General features: G+C 39.0%; 1 protein-coding gene and 1 pseudogene across 2 annotated transcripts in view; one reads left to right on the top strand and one right to left on the bottom strand.

Annotated features, from left to right (window-relative positions):
- NLRP3 (NLR family pyrin domain containing 3) overlaps positions 1–12,524 on the top strand; it is a 150,224-nt gene extending 137,700 nt beyond the window's left edge. Inside the window, exons 8-9 of one of the 2 annotated variants that reach the window (XM_057541658.1) lie at positions 10,353–10,381; positions 12,194–12,524. In XM_057541658.1, coding sequence (XP_057397641.1) covers positions 10,353–10,381; positions 12,194–12,433 — 269 coding nt within the window. In that variant the 3' untranslated portion in view covers positions 12,434–12,524. The remainder of the gene's footprint in view (positions 1–10,352; positions 10,382–12,193) is intronic. The other variant, XM_057541656.1, reaches the window with a different exon arrangement.
- Positions 610–1,813, bottom strand: LOC103008992 (UV excision repair protein RAD23 homolog B-like; annotated as a pseudogene).
- Positions 12,525–17,726: the final 5,202 nt, after the last annotated feature.

Raw genomic sequence — 17,726 nt, 5'->3', positions numbered from 1 at the left:
TATTTTCATTTTAAGAAAAGAGTCCCCTTCTCCCCCCTCAATCCCAAGTATTTATCATGAAAGAATGGGCTTTCTTACACATTAATTTTATACTTATTGGAAGCAGCAACAATAACCATCAATAATTTGGCATTTCTGTTTACAGTTGCTCCAATTTGTTTTTCAATTTCACAAAGCCATTATCCAGTGTTACCATAAAATAGGGACTGTAGATTCTAGGTAGCAAAGATTCTTTTTGAAACCAATGTTAAGTCAAAAAATATAAAGCAGGGCATTACACTAAATTTCTGGATCTAGTACACTAAAAAGAGTGAAACCTAGGGAAAGTTACCTATTGTTTCATAGAAGAAATAAAGACCTGCAAAAGCTGACTTTTGGTTGTATAATACTTTACACGCTGTGTGGATTTGCGGCATCTGCTAATTGAAGCAGACAGGCACGGTATTCATCCCTGCCCTGTATCCTAGATCTCCCCCTCCCCACCCCCCAACAATCCACTACCTTATACCAAGTATGTGGACATGAGCCCAAGTCATCCCAGACAATCCAGTGAACAAAGTTAGTGTAATGCACTGGTGTGAAGTGTGATATTAAAAAAAAAAATCCCTTTCAATCTTCATCAAAGTTTTTCTGTAGAAGAAAATTGGCAGACAAGTTCTCATTCTTCTCACAAGCAAAATATGCTTGTATCACAAGTGCTTCAGGAAATCCTAATGCCTTTAACTTTTTATAGCTTCTTTTTCCTAAGACGTTACTTGGATGTAGTTCATATGACCACTTCCAGCTTCTGCAATTCCTCCACCCCCTCCTCCTTGACCACCAGTTTCTTGAACTGGTTCAATATAACATCTGAATAAAATGCTCCTGATGTTGGCTAATTTGCTGCAGTAACTGAGGATTTTCTCGACCTATCTGTTGTAGTGATGCTGAAAGCAGGGAAGGATTCTGTTGAATAATTTGTCTCCTCTGTTGAAACTGAGGCTGATTCCGTAAAAATGCAAGAGGGTGTCCTCCAGAAATTGTTGCTGTCATAGTTGCTGCAGCTGCAGCCACTGAAGACTGAGGAACCCCAGTACTCGCTGCTGGAGTGGGGGTCAACCACAGCCTGACTTTCTCTCTCTCCAGGAATTCCCATTAAAAGATACTCCACTGCCCTGTCAGAGTTGTTGAAACTGGCTCGCAGGGCTACAATTACTTGCTCTCGTCCATAGTCCATTGACATGATCTCAGTTACCGTATTCTCATAAGATTGACCTGCCACAAGTGCAATTGTTGCATCTTCAAAAAGGTTTGACCAAGGAGAATCACCTGATGTACTGTCAGTTGATGTTGGGCTAGCAGCCACTGGTGTTTCTGCTGGCTTTTCTGCAGGTTTCTCTTGTTTCGTTGCACTAGCAGGTGCAGGTTCAGAAGACGCTGTCGTTGATGCTGGAGTGACAGATGCAGGTGTGGGAATGGGGGCCAAAGTGGGGGCAGGGATTGAGGCCTGAGCCACAGCTGGTGCTGTGGAGGAACTAACTGTGGTAGTGGTGGCAGAATTAGATTGCTGAGTTGTAGGTGGCGCTGGTGTTGTCACTGCTTTGGGTTTTGTCACCATAACTACCACGAAGCTTTTCTCATCAATTTTATATTCTTTTAGAGCAGTATCATCATTGAGGATTTTGCCTGCATAAGTTAATTTTTGACCTGCTACAGGAAAGGCATCTTTACCCTTTTCAGATTCAATCTTCTCTTTCACTGCTCTTACCGTCTCGTCTGAGTCAATGTCGATCTTGAAGGTCTGCTGCTGGAGGGTCTTCAGGGTGACCAGCATGGTGCTCCGGGTGCTGGCCGCTGGGCAGGGTCTATGGCCTGGTGGGGCCCTGGTGTTGCCCGCGCTCCTCGCGCACTCGGGAGGAGAGCGGTGGGGGTGGGGGCTTGTCACATTCGCCCTGCAGAGCGGCCTCCCCCCAGCGCTGCTCCCGGGCCGCATCGCTGCCTCTACTTTCCTCACGAGCTCTGGCCACCATGCTTCCTCATGGGCCCGGCGCCAGCCACTGAGTCTGCAGGAGGCGCAAGGGGCTCTGCGAGAGCAGCAGGTAATCCACTAGCTCACCACAGGCTGGTGGCCCTCATCATCGTGACTCGCTGAGATGCGCCCCCTCCCACATTTTAATCTTAGAATAAATATGCTTGTTCTTAAATACTTTAACATTTTCAGCACAAAAGCTGCAACCACTTTACCAACTAGTGTTTGATTTCTTCATGCCCTTCATACTTATGCTTGGTTCTCCAAATTGTTGTCTCTAACATTATAATTGAACTGTACTGAGGCTACATAATTCCTTCAGTTTATGATTATACAACAGTACTAACTTTAAAACTTATTTGGTTAATTAAGTCATTACATACGATTATATTCATAAATATATGTGATTATATGGATATACATAGCATTTCATATTTGAAATCTGTGCATGGAACGTGACTTTTTTGTGAAGAACAGTGAGGTATTAAAAGTTTTTAACAGAGGGGGACCTTCAAGATGGAGGAGGAGTAAGACATGGAGATGACCTTCCTCCCCACAAATACATCAAAGATACACCTACATGTGGAACAACTCCTACAGAACATCTACTGAACGTTGGCAGAAGACCTCAGACCTCCCAAAAGGCAAGGAACTCCCCACGTACCTGGGTAGGGCAAAAGAAAAAAGAAAAAACAGAGACAAAGAATAGGGATGGAACCTGCACCTCTGGGAGGGAGCTGTGAAGGAGGAAAAGTTTCCACACATTAGGGAGCCCCTTCACTGGTGGAGATGGGGGGTGGCGGGGGGGAAACTTTGGAGCCATGGAGGACAGCACAGCAGCAGGGGTGCAGAGGGCAAAGCAGAGAGATTCCCGCACAGAGGATCAGTGCCGACCAGCACTCACCAGCCTGAGAGGCTCATCTGCTCACCAGCTGGGGTGTGTGGGGGCTGGGAGCTGAGGCTCTGGCTTCAGATCTCAGGGAGAAGACTGGGGTTGGCTGCGTGAAGACAGCCTGAGGGGGCTAGTGTGCCACAGCTGGCCAGGAGGGAGTCCAGGAATAAGTCTGGACCTGCTGAAGAGGCAAGAGACCATTGTTTTGGGGTGCATGAGGAGAGGGGATTGCTTCCCTGTCTGCCCACAGAAGGCAGAGCACTGCCTAAACAAGCTCCAGAGATGGGCATGAGCCGTGGTTATCAGCTTGGACCCCAGAGACAGGCATGAAATGCTAATGCTGCAACTGCAGCCACCAAGAAGCCTGTGTGCAAGCACAGGTCACTATCCACACTCCCCTCCTGGGAGCCTGTGCAGCCCACCACTGCCAGGGTCCTGAGATCCAGGGACAACTTCCCCAGGAGAACACATGGTGCACCTCAGGCTGGTGCAACATCACAGCGGCCTCTGCCACCACAGGCTTACCCCACATTCCAATTATGACTACCATACTCCTCCCTCCCCACAGCCTAATAGAGCAAGAGTGCCCTAATCAGCGGCTGCTTTAGCCCCCTCCTGTGTGGGCAGGGAACAGATGCCAGAGGGTGAACTACACATAGAGGTGGGGCCAAAACCAAAGCTGAACCCCAGGAGCTGTGTGAACAAAGAAGAGAAAGGGAAATTTCTCCATGCAGCCTCAGGAGCAGCAGATTAAATCCCCACAATCAACTTGATGTACCCTGCATCTGTGGAATACCTGAACAGACAACAAAGTGTCCCAAAATTGAGGTGGTAGACTTCAGGAGCAACTGTAGACTTGGGGTTTGCTGTCTGTGACTGATTTGTTTTTTTTTTTTTTTATAAATAGGTATTTTTTATGGTGGGTAATGTGAAGACTTCAGATGAAATAGATTGAAAAACTGATGGGAAATTGAATGCAAACTAAGACCACTTGACTGTTACTGAAATGAATAGCCCAGTTTGCTTTTTTTTTTTTTTAAGAAATTCACGTTCTTTTATTTATTTATGACTGTGTTGAGTCTTCGTTTCTGTGCGAGGGCTTTCTCTAGTTGTGGCAAGTGGGGACCACTCTTCATCGCGGTGCGCGGGCCTCTCACCATCGCAGCCTCTCTTGTTGCGAAGCACAGGCTCCAGACGCGCAGGCTCAGTAATTGTGGCTCACGGGCCCAGTTGCTCCGTGGCATGTGGGATCTTCCCAGACCAGGGCTCGAACCCGTGTCCCCTGCATTGGCAGGCAGATTCTCAACCACTGCGCCACCAGGGAAGCCCAACTGATTTGTTTTTGACTTTTATGTTTATCTTAGTTTAATGTTAGCACTTTTTATCATTGGTGGATTTGCTTATTGGTTTGGTTGCTCTCTTCTTTTTTATAATTATTTTTTAATTTAATAATTTTTGAAATAATTTTTATTACTTTCTTTCTTTCTCTTTTTCTCCCTTTTCTTCTGAGCTTTGTGGGTGACATGGTCTTGGTGCTCTGGCCTGGTGTCAGGCCTGAGCCTCTGATGTGGGAGAGCCGAGTTCAGGACATTGGACCACCAGAGACCTCCCAGCCCCAATTGGCAAGAGACCTCCCAGAGATGTCTGTCTCAATGCTGAGACTCAGCTCCACTGAAAAGCCAGCTCCAGTGCTGGATGCCCCATGCCAAACAACTAGCAAGACAGGAACACAAACCCACCCATTAGAACAGAGGCTGCCTAAAATCATACTAAGTTCACAGACACCCCAAAACACACCACCAGGCTCGACCCTTCCCACCAGAACCCATCCACCAGAACACAGGCATCAGTCCCCTCCACCAGGAAGCCTACACAAGACACTGAACAAACCTCACTCACTGAGGGAGACACCAAAAACAATGGGAACTACGAACATGCAGCCTATGAAAAAGAGACCCCAAACACAGTAAGTTAAACAAAATGAGAGGACAGAGAAATATGCAGCAGATGAAGGAGCAAGGTAAAAACCCACCAGACCAAACAAATGAAGAGAAAATAGGCAGTCTACCTGAAAAAGAATTCAGAGTAATGATAGTAAAGATGATCCAAAATCTTGGAAATAGAATGGAGGAAATACAAGAAACCTTTAACAAGGACCTAGAAGAACTAAAGAGCAAACAGACAATGATGAACAACACAATAAATGAAATTTAAAAATTCTCTAGAAGGAATCAATAGCAGAATAACTGAGGCAGAAGAATGGATAAGTGACCTGGAAGAAAAAAATAGTGGAAATAACTACCACAGAGCAGAATAAAGAAAAAAGAATGAAAAGAATTGAAGATCATCTCAGAACTCTCTGGGACAACATTAAACACACCAACATTCAAATTATAGGGGTCCCACAAGAAGAAGACAAAAAGAAAGGGACTGAGAAAATATTTGAAGAGATTATAGTTGAAAACTTCCCTAATATGGGAAAGGAAATAGTCAATCAAGTCCAGGAAGTGAAGAAAATCTCATACAGGATAAATCCAAGAACATGCCAGGACACATATTAATCAAAGTATCAAAAATTAAATACAAAGAAAAAATATTAAAAACAGCAAGGGAAAAGCAACAAATAACATACAAGGGAATCCGCATAAGGTTAACAGCTGAACTTTCAGCAAAAACTCTTCAAGCCAGAAGAGAGTGGCAGGACATATTTATAGTGATGAAAGGGGAAAACCTACAACCAAGATTACTCTACCCAGCAAGGATCTCATTTAGATATGATGGAGAAATTAAAACCTTTAGAGACAAGCAAAAGAGAAGAGAATTCAGCACCACTAAACCAGCTTTACAGCAAATGCTAAAGGAACTTCTCTAAGCAGGAAACACAAGAGAAGGAAAAGACTTACAAAAAGAAACCCAAAACAATTAAGAAAATGGTAGTAGGAACATACATACTAATAATTACCTTAAATGTAAATGGATTAAATGCTCCAACCAAAAGACATAGACTGGCTGAATGGATAGAAAAACAAGACCGTATATATGCTGTTTACAAGAGACCCACTTCAGACCTAGGGACACATACAGACAGAAAGTGAGGGGATGGAAAAAGATATTCCATGCAAATGGAAATCAAAAGAAAGCTGGAGTAGCAATTCACATATCAGAAAAAATAGACTTTAAAATAAACACTATTACAAGAGACAAAGAAGGACACTACATAATGATCAAGGGATCATTCTAAGAAGAAGCTATAACAATTGTAAATATTTATGCATAAAACATAGGAGCATCTCAATACATAAGGTAAATGCTAACAGCAATAGAAGGGGAAAGTGACAGTAACACAGTCATAGTAGGGGACTTTAACACCCCACTCTCACCAATGGACATATCATCCAAAATGAAAATAAATAAGGAAACAAAAGCTTTAAATGACACATTAGACAAGATGGACTTAATTGATATTTAAAGGACATTCCATTCAAAAACAACAGATTACACTTTCTTCTCAAGTGCTTATGGAACATTCTGTAGGATAGATGATATCTTGGGTCACAAATCAAGCCTTGGTAAATTTAAGAAAATTGAAATTGTATCAAGTATCTTTTCCAACCACAATGCTATGATACTAGATATCAATTACAGGAAAAAAAAACTGTAAAAAATACAAGCACATGGAGGCTAAACAACACACTACTAAATAACCAAGAGATCACTGAAGAAATCAAAAAATACCTAGAAATAAATGACAATGAAAACACGATGACCCAAAACCTATGGGATGCAGAAAAAGCATTTCTAAGAGGGAAGTATATAGCAATACAATCCTACCTCAATAGACAAGAAAAATCTCAAATAAACAACCTAACCTTACATCTAAAGCAATTTGAGAAAGAAGAATAAAAAAACCCAAAGTTAGCAGAGGGAAAGAAATCATAAAGAGCAGATCAGGGGCTTCCCTGGTGGCACAGTGGTTGAGAATCTGCCTGCTAATGCAGGGGACATGGGTTCGAGTCCTGGTCTGGGAAGATCCCACATGCTGCGGAGCAACTAGGCCCGTGAGCCACAGCTACTGAGCGTGTGCATCTGGAGCCTGTGCTCCTCAACAAGAGAGGCCAAGATAGTGAGAGGCCCGCGCACCGCGATGAAGAGTGGCCCCTGCTTGTACAACTAGAGAAAGCCCTAGCACAGAAATGAAGACCCAACATAGCAATCAATCAATCAATCAATCAATCAATCTTAAAAAAAAAGAGCAGATCAGAAATAAATGAAAAAGAAATGAACGAAACAATAAAAAGATCAATAAAATTAAAGCTGGTTCTTTGAGAAGATAAACAAAATTGATAAACCATTAGCCAGACAGATCAAGGAAAAAAAGGGAGAAGACTCAAATCAACAGAATTAGAAATAAAATAGGAGAAGTAACAACTGACACTGCAGAAATACAAAGGATCATGAGAGACTACTACAAGCAACCCTATGCCAATAAAATGGACAACCTGGCAGTAAGGGACAAATTCTTAGACAAGCACAACCTTCCAAGACTGAAACAGGAAGAAATAGAAAATATAAACAGACCAATCAGAAGCACTGAAATTGAAACTGTGATTATAAATCCCCCAACGTACAAAAGCCCTAGACCAGATGGCTTCACAGGCGAATTCTTTCAAACATTCTGAGAAGAGCTAACACCTATCCTTCTCAAAATCTTCCAAAATATAGCAGAGGGAAGAACAATCCCAAACTCATTCTACGAGGCCACAATCACCCTGATACCAAAACCAGACAAAGACGTCACAAAAAAAGAAAACTACAGGCCAATATCACTGATGAACATAGATGCAAAAATCCTCAACAAAATACTAGCAAACAGAGTCCAACAGCATATTAAAAGGATCATACACCATGATCAAGTGGGGTTTATCCCAGGAATGCAAGGGTTCTTCAATATATGCAAATCAATCAATGTGGTAAACCATATTAACAAACTGAAGGAGAAAAACCATATGATCATCTCAATAGATGCAGAAAAATCTTTTGACAAAATCCAACACCCATTTATGATAAAAACTCTCCATAAAGACCTAAATGTAAGGCCAGACACTATAAAACTCTTAGAGGAAAACATAGGCAGAACACTCTATGACATAAATCACAAGATCCTTTTGGATCCACCACCTAGAGAAATAGAAATAAAAACAAAAATAAACAAATGGGACCTAATGAAGCTTAAGAGCTTTTGCACAGCAAAGGAAACCATAAACAAGGAGAAAAGACAACCCGCAGAATGGGAGAAAATCTTTGCAAATGAAGAAACTGACAAAGGATTAATCTCCAAAATTTACAAGCAGCTCATGCAGCTCAATATCAAAAAAACAAAAATCCAATCCAAAAATGGGCAGAAGACCTAAATAGATATTTCTCCAAAGAAGATATACAGATTGCCAACAAACACATGAAAGGTTGCTCAACATCACTAATCATTGGAGAAATGCAAATCAAAACTACAATGAGGTATCATCTCACACCAGTCAGAATGGCTATCATCAAAAAATCTACAAACAATAAATGCTGGAGAGGGTGTGGAGAAAAGGGAACCCTCTTGCACTGTTGGTGGGAATGTAAATTGATACAGCCACTATGGAGAACAGTATGGAGGTTCCTTAAAAAACAAAAAATAGAACTACCATACGACCCAGCAATCCCACTACTGGACATATACCCTGAGAAAACCATAAGTTAAAAAGAGTCATGTACCACAGTGTTCATTGTAGCTGTATTTACAATAGCCAGGACATGGAAGCAACCTAATTGTCCATCAATAGACGAATGGTTAAAGAAGATGTGGCACGTATATACAATGGAATATTACTCAGCCATAAAAAGAAACGAAATTGAGTTATTTGTAGTGAGGTGGATGGACCTAGAGTCTGTCATACAGAGTGAAGTAATCTGAAAGAGAAAAACAAATACCGTATGCTAACACATATGTATGGAATCTAAAAAAAAAATGGTTCTGATGAATGTAGGGGCAGGACAGGAATAAAGACACAGATGTACAGAATGGACATGAGGGCACAGGGAAGGGGAAGTGTAAGCTGGCACAAAGTGAGAGAGTGGCATGGACATATATACACTACCAAATGTAAAATAGATAGCTAGTGGGAAGCAGCCACATAGCACAGGGAGATCAGCTCGGTGCTTTGTGACCACCTAGAGGGGTTGGATAGGGAGAGTGGGAGGGAGACACAAGAGGGAGGCGATATGGTGCTATACGTATAAATATAGCTGAGTCACTTTGTTATACAGCAGAAACTAACACAACAGTTTAAAGCAATTATACTCCAATAAATATGTTTAAAAAAATTTTAATATACTGTTGTTATACAGAATCTTTTTAGTTTGTTTAACATATTCTATAATTTTGCTCAGAATCACTTTCAAGCCTGTTTGGTTTTAGATTTAAGAATCAGTCAATGTTCCTTTTATAAATTGAGATTTTACTGTATTTAGTATTCTGTGACCTCTGTAGTTCTAACTTCTTTATTAAAAATATTAGTAGTGGGCTTCCCTGGTGGCGCAGTGGTTGAGAATCTGCCTGCTAATGCAGGGGACACGGGTTTGAGCCCTGGTCTGGGAGGATCCCACATGCCGCGGAGCGGCTGGGCCCGTGAGCCACAGTTGCTGAGCCTGCGCGTCTGGAGCCTGTGCCCCGTGACGGGAGGGGCCGCGATGGAGAGAGGCCCGCGCACCGCGATGAAGAGCGGTCCCCGCACCGCGATGAAGGGTGGCCCCCGCTTGCCGCAACTGGAGAAAGCCCTCGCACGAACCGGGGACCCAGCACAGCCAAAAATAAATAAATAAATAAAATAAATAAATAAGAAAATCCTTTAAAAAAAAAAAAATATTAGTAGTGAATCTTAGATTAACATGTATAATTTGCTTCAGTATTCATAGCTGTAATCAACCTGAATCTGTATTTAATTTAAAATATTTACTTTTGTTATTTCAGTACCTATCTCTATAATATCATTCATTTTAAGGATTATTTGATTTTCTTATGATGAATTTATAAAATTTATATCATCTTTTATAAAATTTATATCATATCAGAATTATTCTTTTTTTATACTTGCCATACTTTATTTTCATATCATGTTTATTGATAAAATTTTATTATACAATTCCAAAATTTACTTTATTCACCAGCTTTGGTATGTATCATTTACACAGAATCATAGCATTGATGCTTCCCCAAAACATATGTTCTTCCCTGATATTTTCATACAGAATTGAGAACCTCAATTATTAAAAAAAACAAATCACGACATGTTTAGATAGTGGACCTCTGAAATTTTATCATTGCTTTCTTTACTTTTCACCATCTCTTTATCTCCAACTTGTGATGTTCCAAAACCCTTACGTTGCTTTCTTTTTATTTTTATCCTCCAGGTAAAGATGTTCCATCCATGTCTAATCAGGTAATACAAACATTATTACATTTGTCTGATAAATGTCAAAATACAGACAAGTTCAGATAAGCCTAGTTGTAGGTCTTTCTTTACTTGTAATTTCTGAACAGATTTTTCAAAGTCTTTCACATTTTAAATATTATTCCAGTAATTTTAATGCAGAAATGAAAATAATTTAAAAAATAAAAATATTTTAACAGATTTAGGTGACTGGTAAGTTTTTATTGTTGTCCCAATTCTACCGAAGTCTATTATTTTAATTTTCAAAGCTATTATAACAAAAATAAATGAAATCAAATTCACAACTACAATCTGACCACCATAAACCATTGATTCTTTTTAGCTTTCCACATTCCCTTCTAATCTTTATGTCCATGAGGATGGTCTGTCTACTAAGTGGAAAGTTTGCCAAATAATGAGAAACATTTTCTATATGAAGCATCGATCAGCAAGGGTATGCCCTTGATTACAAGGATGTACTCTCTCAAAATGGAAAATGGAGAACTTACAGCATCCTATCAGGGACTTCCACTAGTTGAGTACAATCAAGGTCTTTCATTTTCCATCCCGTTCCCCTTTTCCTCCTCCGCATTAACCTTGCTAGAATCCCAGGACCAAAAGAATTATTGCAGCAACCAAAATAATTATTGACTTCAATAATCAGGAAGATGTTTTCTAAATCTATCACCTGCTTTTGTTTCTTTTTTTTCCAATATACTCCTTACTAAAAATTACAGAAGCCAGATAAAGTAGAAAAGGGAGAGAAAAGAATGAGATAATTGATAGTACTGTAAAGCACTGAAATGGCAAAAGTAAAAAAATAAATAGTGATAAGGAAGAGGATTTTTCAATATAAAGCAGCTAAGTGTTTTCAAATGTACATATTGTATCAGCCAATGTAATAAATTTAGTACATTAAACTCAATTTTTCCTTCTCAAATTGTTCCTAAGTTTGTAAATTAAAGGATTAAATGTTTACATGTAACCAGGACAAACATAGTTACCCATATTTAAATTATGTAGTACAAAATGCTCATTTTTAACCAATTTGGGTGTGTGTATGTATAGAATAGCTATTAATAAATAAACTTATTCATTATATATGGACTATAAATAGACTATTAATATGAAAAGAAAACGTGCCTTACAAATGTAATATTCTTTTTTGAAAATGGGGAATATTCTGTTTCTGATAGAAAGGTCTAATAAATTTTCAACTTATTTTCTTCTACTGCAAAAAAAAAAAATCCTTATGTCCAGAACTTAACTTTTATGTTTATAAACATGGTGGATATCAATCAACATATGAAAAAATGTTTATTCTTTTTAATAGTACATCATAAACATTTTATTGATTTAATTAGTATGTAGTATTTTAATTTTTCTTTCATGGTCTGTGCAATTAAAAATTATTGAAACTCTAAATTATATTAATTGAATTTTATCCTATGAAGAGTTATTGTTACATAATTTGATTAATTACTTATTGAGGTCTGACTGTTGCGTATATTGCATCTCACTATGTGTGGCATGAAGTATACAACTGCTTTCCTCTAGATAGTCAGGGAGATAATAGTGTCCTTCTTTCCTCTTTTATTATTTGAGGTGAAATGAAAGCAGAATGAGTGGTAGTTTGAAGCACAGTTCATGTTGCTAAAATGAGGTCTCTAAGACATCAGGGCTTGGAGAAAGGGCTTTGAATACCTGAGTTACACCTCAGATCACCATTAGACAAGAAAAAGGGAGGGGTAGTGGGGCACAAAGTTCAAATCTGATGATTGATTCTGGATCTTTGATTTCTTTTTTCTTTGTACTTGGCAGGAAAATGAGAATGGCAGTTGTTCTGAAGAAGTGTGCTACACTGTCATTAATCATAGGCCCGATCGAAGACCCTCCCAGAGCTCCAACGATGATGGTTATGAAAACATTGCAAAGAGAGTGAGACCATTAAGAGAAGAGTCAGAAACAGAATATGCCCTTCTCAGGAGAGCTTGCACTACTAGGTCTTCCTCCTGTACCCCTGAGCATGAGCATGATTATGAACTTGTGCTTCCTCACTAGAACACTCATGCCTCATCATCTTCCAGCAATAAAGATGACAGAATACTGGCCTCCAGGGGAGTCTTACTCTTTCAGCTGTTCATGAAACATTTATTTCTGGCCAGATTTTAGAAATGATATCCTTTCACTATATTACCTTGAGAAACTCTGAAACATGTAATCTCTGAGGATTGGGTAAAGCCATATAAATTGATATAATGATATAGAGTGTTCAACATCTTTTTGTCTGTAAGGTTTGAAGACGTGGAGATGGTGGGGGAAACCTCCTTAAGACAATAAACATCTACAGATATATGACCTAGAATATCCATTTCCAATCCTACTTTCCAAATTTCAAATTCCAGCATTCACATTCCTAATTATCTATTTCATTTTTTGAGGTGTAATCTACTCAATAAATTCTTAAAATATAAGAACAGTGACCAGACCCTTTGCTAACTGAATATTTACTTCAATTTTGCCTTTTCCACATACTGGAGATTCTTGTATGTAAACTTGTGGTAGCAATTTAAGAATTAACAGTTTTTGATATTGGCCTTTCTGAGAGGAGAAGCTGAGAGTGCCATTAAAAAAGAAGTGAATGAGGTTTCGTTGCCCATTGTCTTTCTTTCCAAGAGTAAATCAGATAAATCTGTTCAAAGATTACTAAAAATTGAAAGTATACTTGTGCTTATAGCTTTGTTCACAATATACTAGTTAATTTAAACTATTACTGGTTATTTTTAATGAAGAAGGAAGAATAGTGTCTGGTTTTAAAATTTAGGCAAATTGGTAAATAATCCATTTATTTTTACTTTCATTCCCAAGTATAGTCTAAATGACATGCCAACTTCCCAATAAGGACATAAAGAACATAATTGACAAAACATCTATAATTAATTTTTTAGATAGTTACAATACACTGACTGCTTTGTTCATTGACAAGGATAAATCAATAGATGGATGTCATGGATGTCAGCTAACTTATTTTTTTTGTTTTGTTTTGTTTGTTTGTTTTTTCATTAAAGTGACATGTACTAGTAGGAATGAATCTGGTTTCTAGTTATTAGTTTAATATTGACCTAATCTAAAATAAAGTATGCTATTCTCCTATGTACATTATTTAATCTACAATAGGAGGGAAACTGAGGCATTTCTCTACATTGAAACTCCATTACTGCCTCCTCCATAGAACTACCTGGAAGAGGGTGGGTAGATAGATAGAATGAACAAATTAGCAGAAAGGGATGGGTCATGTCAAGAAAATTTGGGTAACTCTCCTTATTTATTAGGAATGATCTCATATAACAGAAGATACTGAAAATTACCATTTATTGAACGTTTGCTAGGTTCTAGTGGTGTAACTTATTTGTTTTATATAAATTTTGACTCTCTATTCTTGGTAAATTCCTATGCTCCTTTGGGGTGATTTCAGTGTGTGGAAGGAGAACTTAATCTTGTAATTCTGGAAAAGTCACCCTGTCAGAAATATGCCAGTCTTATAGAGATCAGTCAACTTTGGGGAATGACAAAATTATTTTTTCTCTGTATGCTTTTGTAGTTATTTTTCACATGTAATAAATATTATATTTAAAATAAGTGAGTAATTTTAATATACTTAACAATCTGGAATTATAGGAGAAGGAGCAGGCAATAGGTTAATGAGTATCATTGTTTAGTACAAGAAACACTGAAATCCAAAAGCATAGATGTGACCTGGTTGTCCATCATAACCATGGACAGGCCACTTAATCTTTCTGAGATTCAGTTTCTCAGCAAAGAAGAATTTTTTAAAAATTAACTATCTTACATGGTTGTGAAGAACAATAAAACCATGTTGCAAAAATACTTTTTAACCTGGAAACTGTTTTCTAAAGGTTAATTTATTTTTATGCATATAAATATTTGGAATTCTAAAATTATTTATATTTTTAATCAATTTTACTGAAATGTCATTACATACAACAAAAAGTAACCACCATAAAGACAGAGTTATATGAATTTTGTCAAATGTATTCACCCATGTAATCACTTTCCCATCAAGAGATAGAACACTTATGTCATCTCAGAAACTTGGATCATGCTCTTCTTCAGTCAATTTTACCAGTTCTGGCAACCACTGATCTGTTTTGTAAAACTATAGATTAGATTTGTCTCTTCTGGAGATTCAGTATTTGTTTTTCATGTGTAAGCTTTCTTTCATTCAGCATAATGTTTTTGAGTTCTTCCATGTTTTACCTTGTATTAGTAGTTGACATTTTTAAATTAGTATACTACTGTATGGATATCTCATAATTTATTAACGTAATTATTTGCTGATGGGTATGTGAGGTATTTACAGTTTTTGACATTATAAATAAAGCTGCTGCACATATACTTGAGTATTCAGGCGTATTAGTTTGCTAGGGCTGCCAATGTACCACAGCCTAAGTAGCTTCAATAACAGAATTTTATTTTCTCACAACTCTGGAGGCTGCAAAGTCCAAGATCAAAGTGTAAGTCAAAGTTTTTTGTTTGTTTGTTTGTTTGCTTTTTGTTTGTTTTTCCCAGGGCCTGTTCTGTCTCTCTCCTAGTTTCTGGTGATTTGCTGGCAATCTTTGGGATTTGTAGACTTATTGGTAAGACCTTTTTGTCTCAAGGGTAGGAAATAAATTTGACTAAAATTCAGTGATTTTCTACATTAGTGAAATATCTAGGAGTCTAGTGGTGTGGGGCATATTGAGATATTCTTTCTGAGGTGAAGAACAAGTTGTTGTATCTGGCCCTTACTATAACCAAAAAAGAGACCAAAAAACCTGTGGGATTTTGAAGACACAATACCTGTGGGATTTGGAATTTTGGGGATAACATACTCTTTATTTTGGTATGCAGCTCTTGTCTGTTTACGGAGTGACCTGAAAAGCTGCTAGGTTTTAGTGGGGCCCAGAACAAGAGAAGGCTGCGCAACAGGTCCAGGCCACTGTCCAAGTTGCTCTGCCTCTTGGACCATATGATTCAGCAGATCCAGTGGTGCTTGAAGTGTCAGTGGCACATAAGGAAACTGTCTGGAGCTTTGGAAGGTCCCTATAGGTAAATCACAGCACAAGCCCTTAAAATTTTGGATGCCATCCTGCAAAGATAACTATTACCCTTTTGATAAATAGCTCTTGGCCTGTTACTGGAACCCAGAGACTAAAGGTTTAACCATGGGTCACCAAGTTGCCTTGCAATATGAGCTGTGCATCATGAACTGAGTGTCGTTTGACCTACCAAGCCATAGAATTGGGCACGCACAGTAGCAATCCATCATCAAATGGAAGTGGTATATATGACTCTGGGCCAAGCAGGCCCTGAAGGCACAAATAGGTTATATGAAAAAAGTGGCCCAGAAGCCCATGGTCCCCATTCCTGCTATAGCACCTTCTTTGTCCCGGCCTGTACCTATTGCCGCATGAGGAGTTTTCCACAATCAGTTGACAGGAAGAAAAGACTCAGATCTGGTTTACAGATGGTTCTGCATGTATGCAGGTATTACCCCAAAGTGGAAAGCTCTTGCACTACAATCTCTTTCTAGGATATCCCTGAAGAACGGTGGTGAAGTGAAATTCTTCCAGTGAGCAGAACTTCAAGCAGTGCACCTGGTTGTTCACTTTTCTTGGAAGAAAAAGTGGCCAGATGTGCAATTGTGTACAGATTCATGTGCTGTGTACAGATTCATGTGCTGTAGCTTAGTGAATGGTTGGAGACCTCGAAGAAACATGATTGGAAAATTGGTAAAGAGGTCTGGGGAAGAGATATGTGATTAGACCTCTCTTAACAGTTTAAAAATATGAAGATATTTGTGTCCTATGAGAATGATCACCAAAATGCGACCTCAACAGAGGAGGATTTTAATAATCAAACAGATAGGATAACCTGTTCTGTGGATACCAGTCAGCCTATTTCCCCAGTCACCCCTATCATTGCCCAGTGGGCTAATGAACAAAGTGACCATGGTGGCAGGGATGGACTTTATGCTTGGGCTCAGTAACATGGACTTACACTCACTAAGGACTACCTGGTTATGGTCACTGCTGAATGGCCAAGTGTCAGCAACAGAGACCAACACTGAATCCCTGATATAACACCATTCCTGTGGTGATCAGCCAGCTACCTGGTAGTGAGTTAATTACATTGTACCACTTGCATCACGGAAGGGCAATATTTTGTTCCTACTGGATTAAACACTTCCTCTGGCTATGGTTTTCATTCCTTGCATTCAATGCTTCTGCCAAATGTACCACTTGTGAACTTACAGAATGCCTTATCCACTGTCATATTATTCTTCTACACAGCCTTGCTTCTGATCAAGGAACTTACTGCACAGAAAAAGAAGTGTGGCAATGGGCCCATGATTATGGAAATCATTTGTCTTACCATGTTTTCCATCTTCCTGAAGCAGGTGGCTTGATAGAACAGTGGAATGATATTTCGATGACTCAGTTATAGCACCAGCTGTGTGGCAATACCTTGCATGGTTGAAGCAAGGTTATCCTTGGCTGGGTATGCTCTAAATCGGTGTTCACTATGTGGTGCTGCTTCACAGGTCCAGGAATCGAAGGGTGAACATGGGAGTGGCACCACTCACTATTACTTCTAGTGACCCACTAGCCAAATTTATGCTTTCTGTCCTCAGAACCTTATGCTCTGCTGGCCTAGAGGTCTTAGTTCCAAAAGAAGAAATGCTCAGACCAAGAGAAACAATAATGATCCCATTGAACCAGAAGTTAAGACTGCCACCCAGCCATTTTGGGCTCATGCCACCTGATCAACAGACAAAAGGGAATTACTGTGTTGGTTAGGGTAATTGATACCAACTACCAAAGGGAAACAAACTGGACTGCTCTTCCACAATAGAGGTAAGGAAGAGTATGTCTGGAATTCTGGGGATCCCTTAAGGTTCTCTTAATGCTACCATGTCCTATGACTAAGGTCAATGGAAAATTACAACAACCTAATAAATGTAGGACTAGTAATGGCCCTGACACTTCAGGAATAGCTTAGGTCACCCCACAAGGTAAAGAACCACAACCAGCTGAGGTACTTGCTGAAGGCACAGGGAATATGTAATGTGTAATGAAAGATGGTAATTATCAAGCTACAACCATGTGACCAGTTACAGAAATGAGAATTGTAATTGTTATGAGTATTTCTTTTTTATTTTGTTATGAATATGTGTGTTTGAATTATATATCATATATATATACACATATGTATATATAGACATGTAAATGTATAGTACATATACATTTTATATATTACATATACATGTGCATTTATAGTAAGCAAATGTCTT

Source organism: Balaenoptera acutorostrata, chromosome 2 (genome assembly GCF_949987535.1).
Source record: "Balaenoptera acutorostrata chromosome 2, mBalAcu1.1, whole genome shotgun sequence".
NCBI lineage: Eukaryota > Metazoa > Chordata > Mammalia > Artiodactyla > Balaenopteridae > Balaenoptera > Balaenoptera acutorostrata.
Note: the sequence above shows the minus strand (reverse complement) of the source record. Positions and strands in the feature narration are given on the sequence as shown.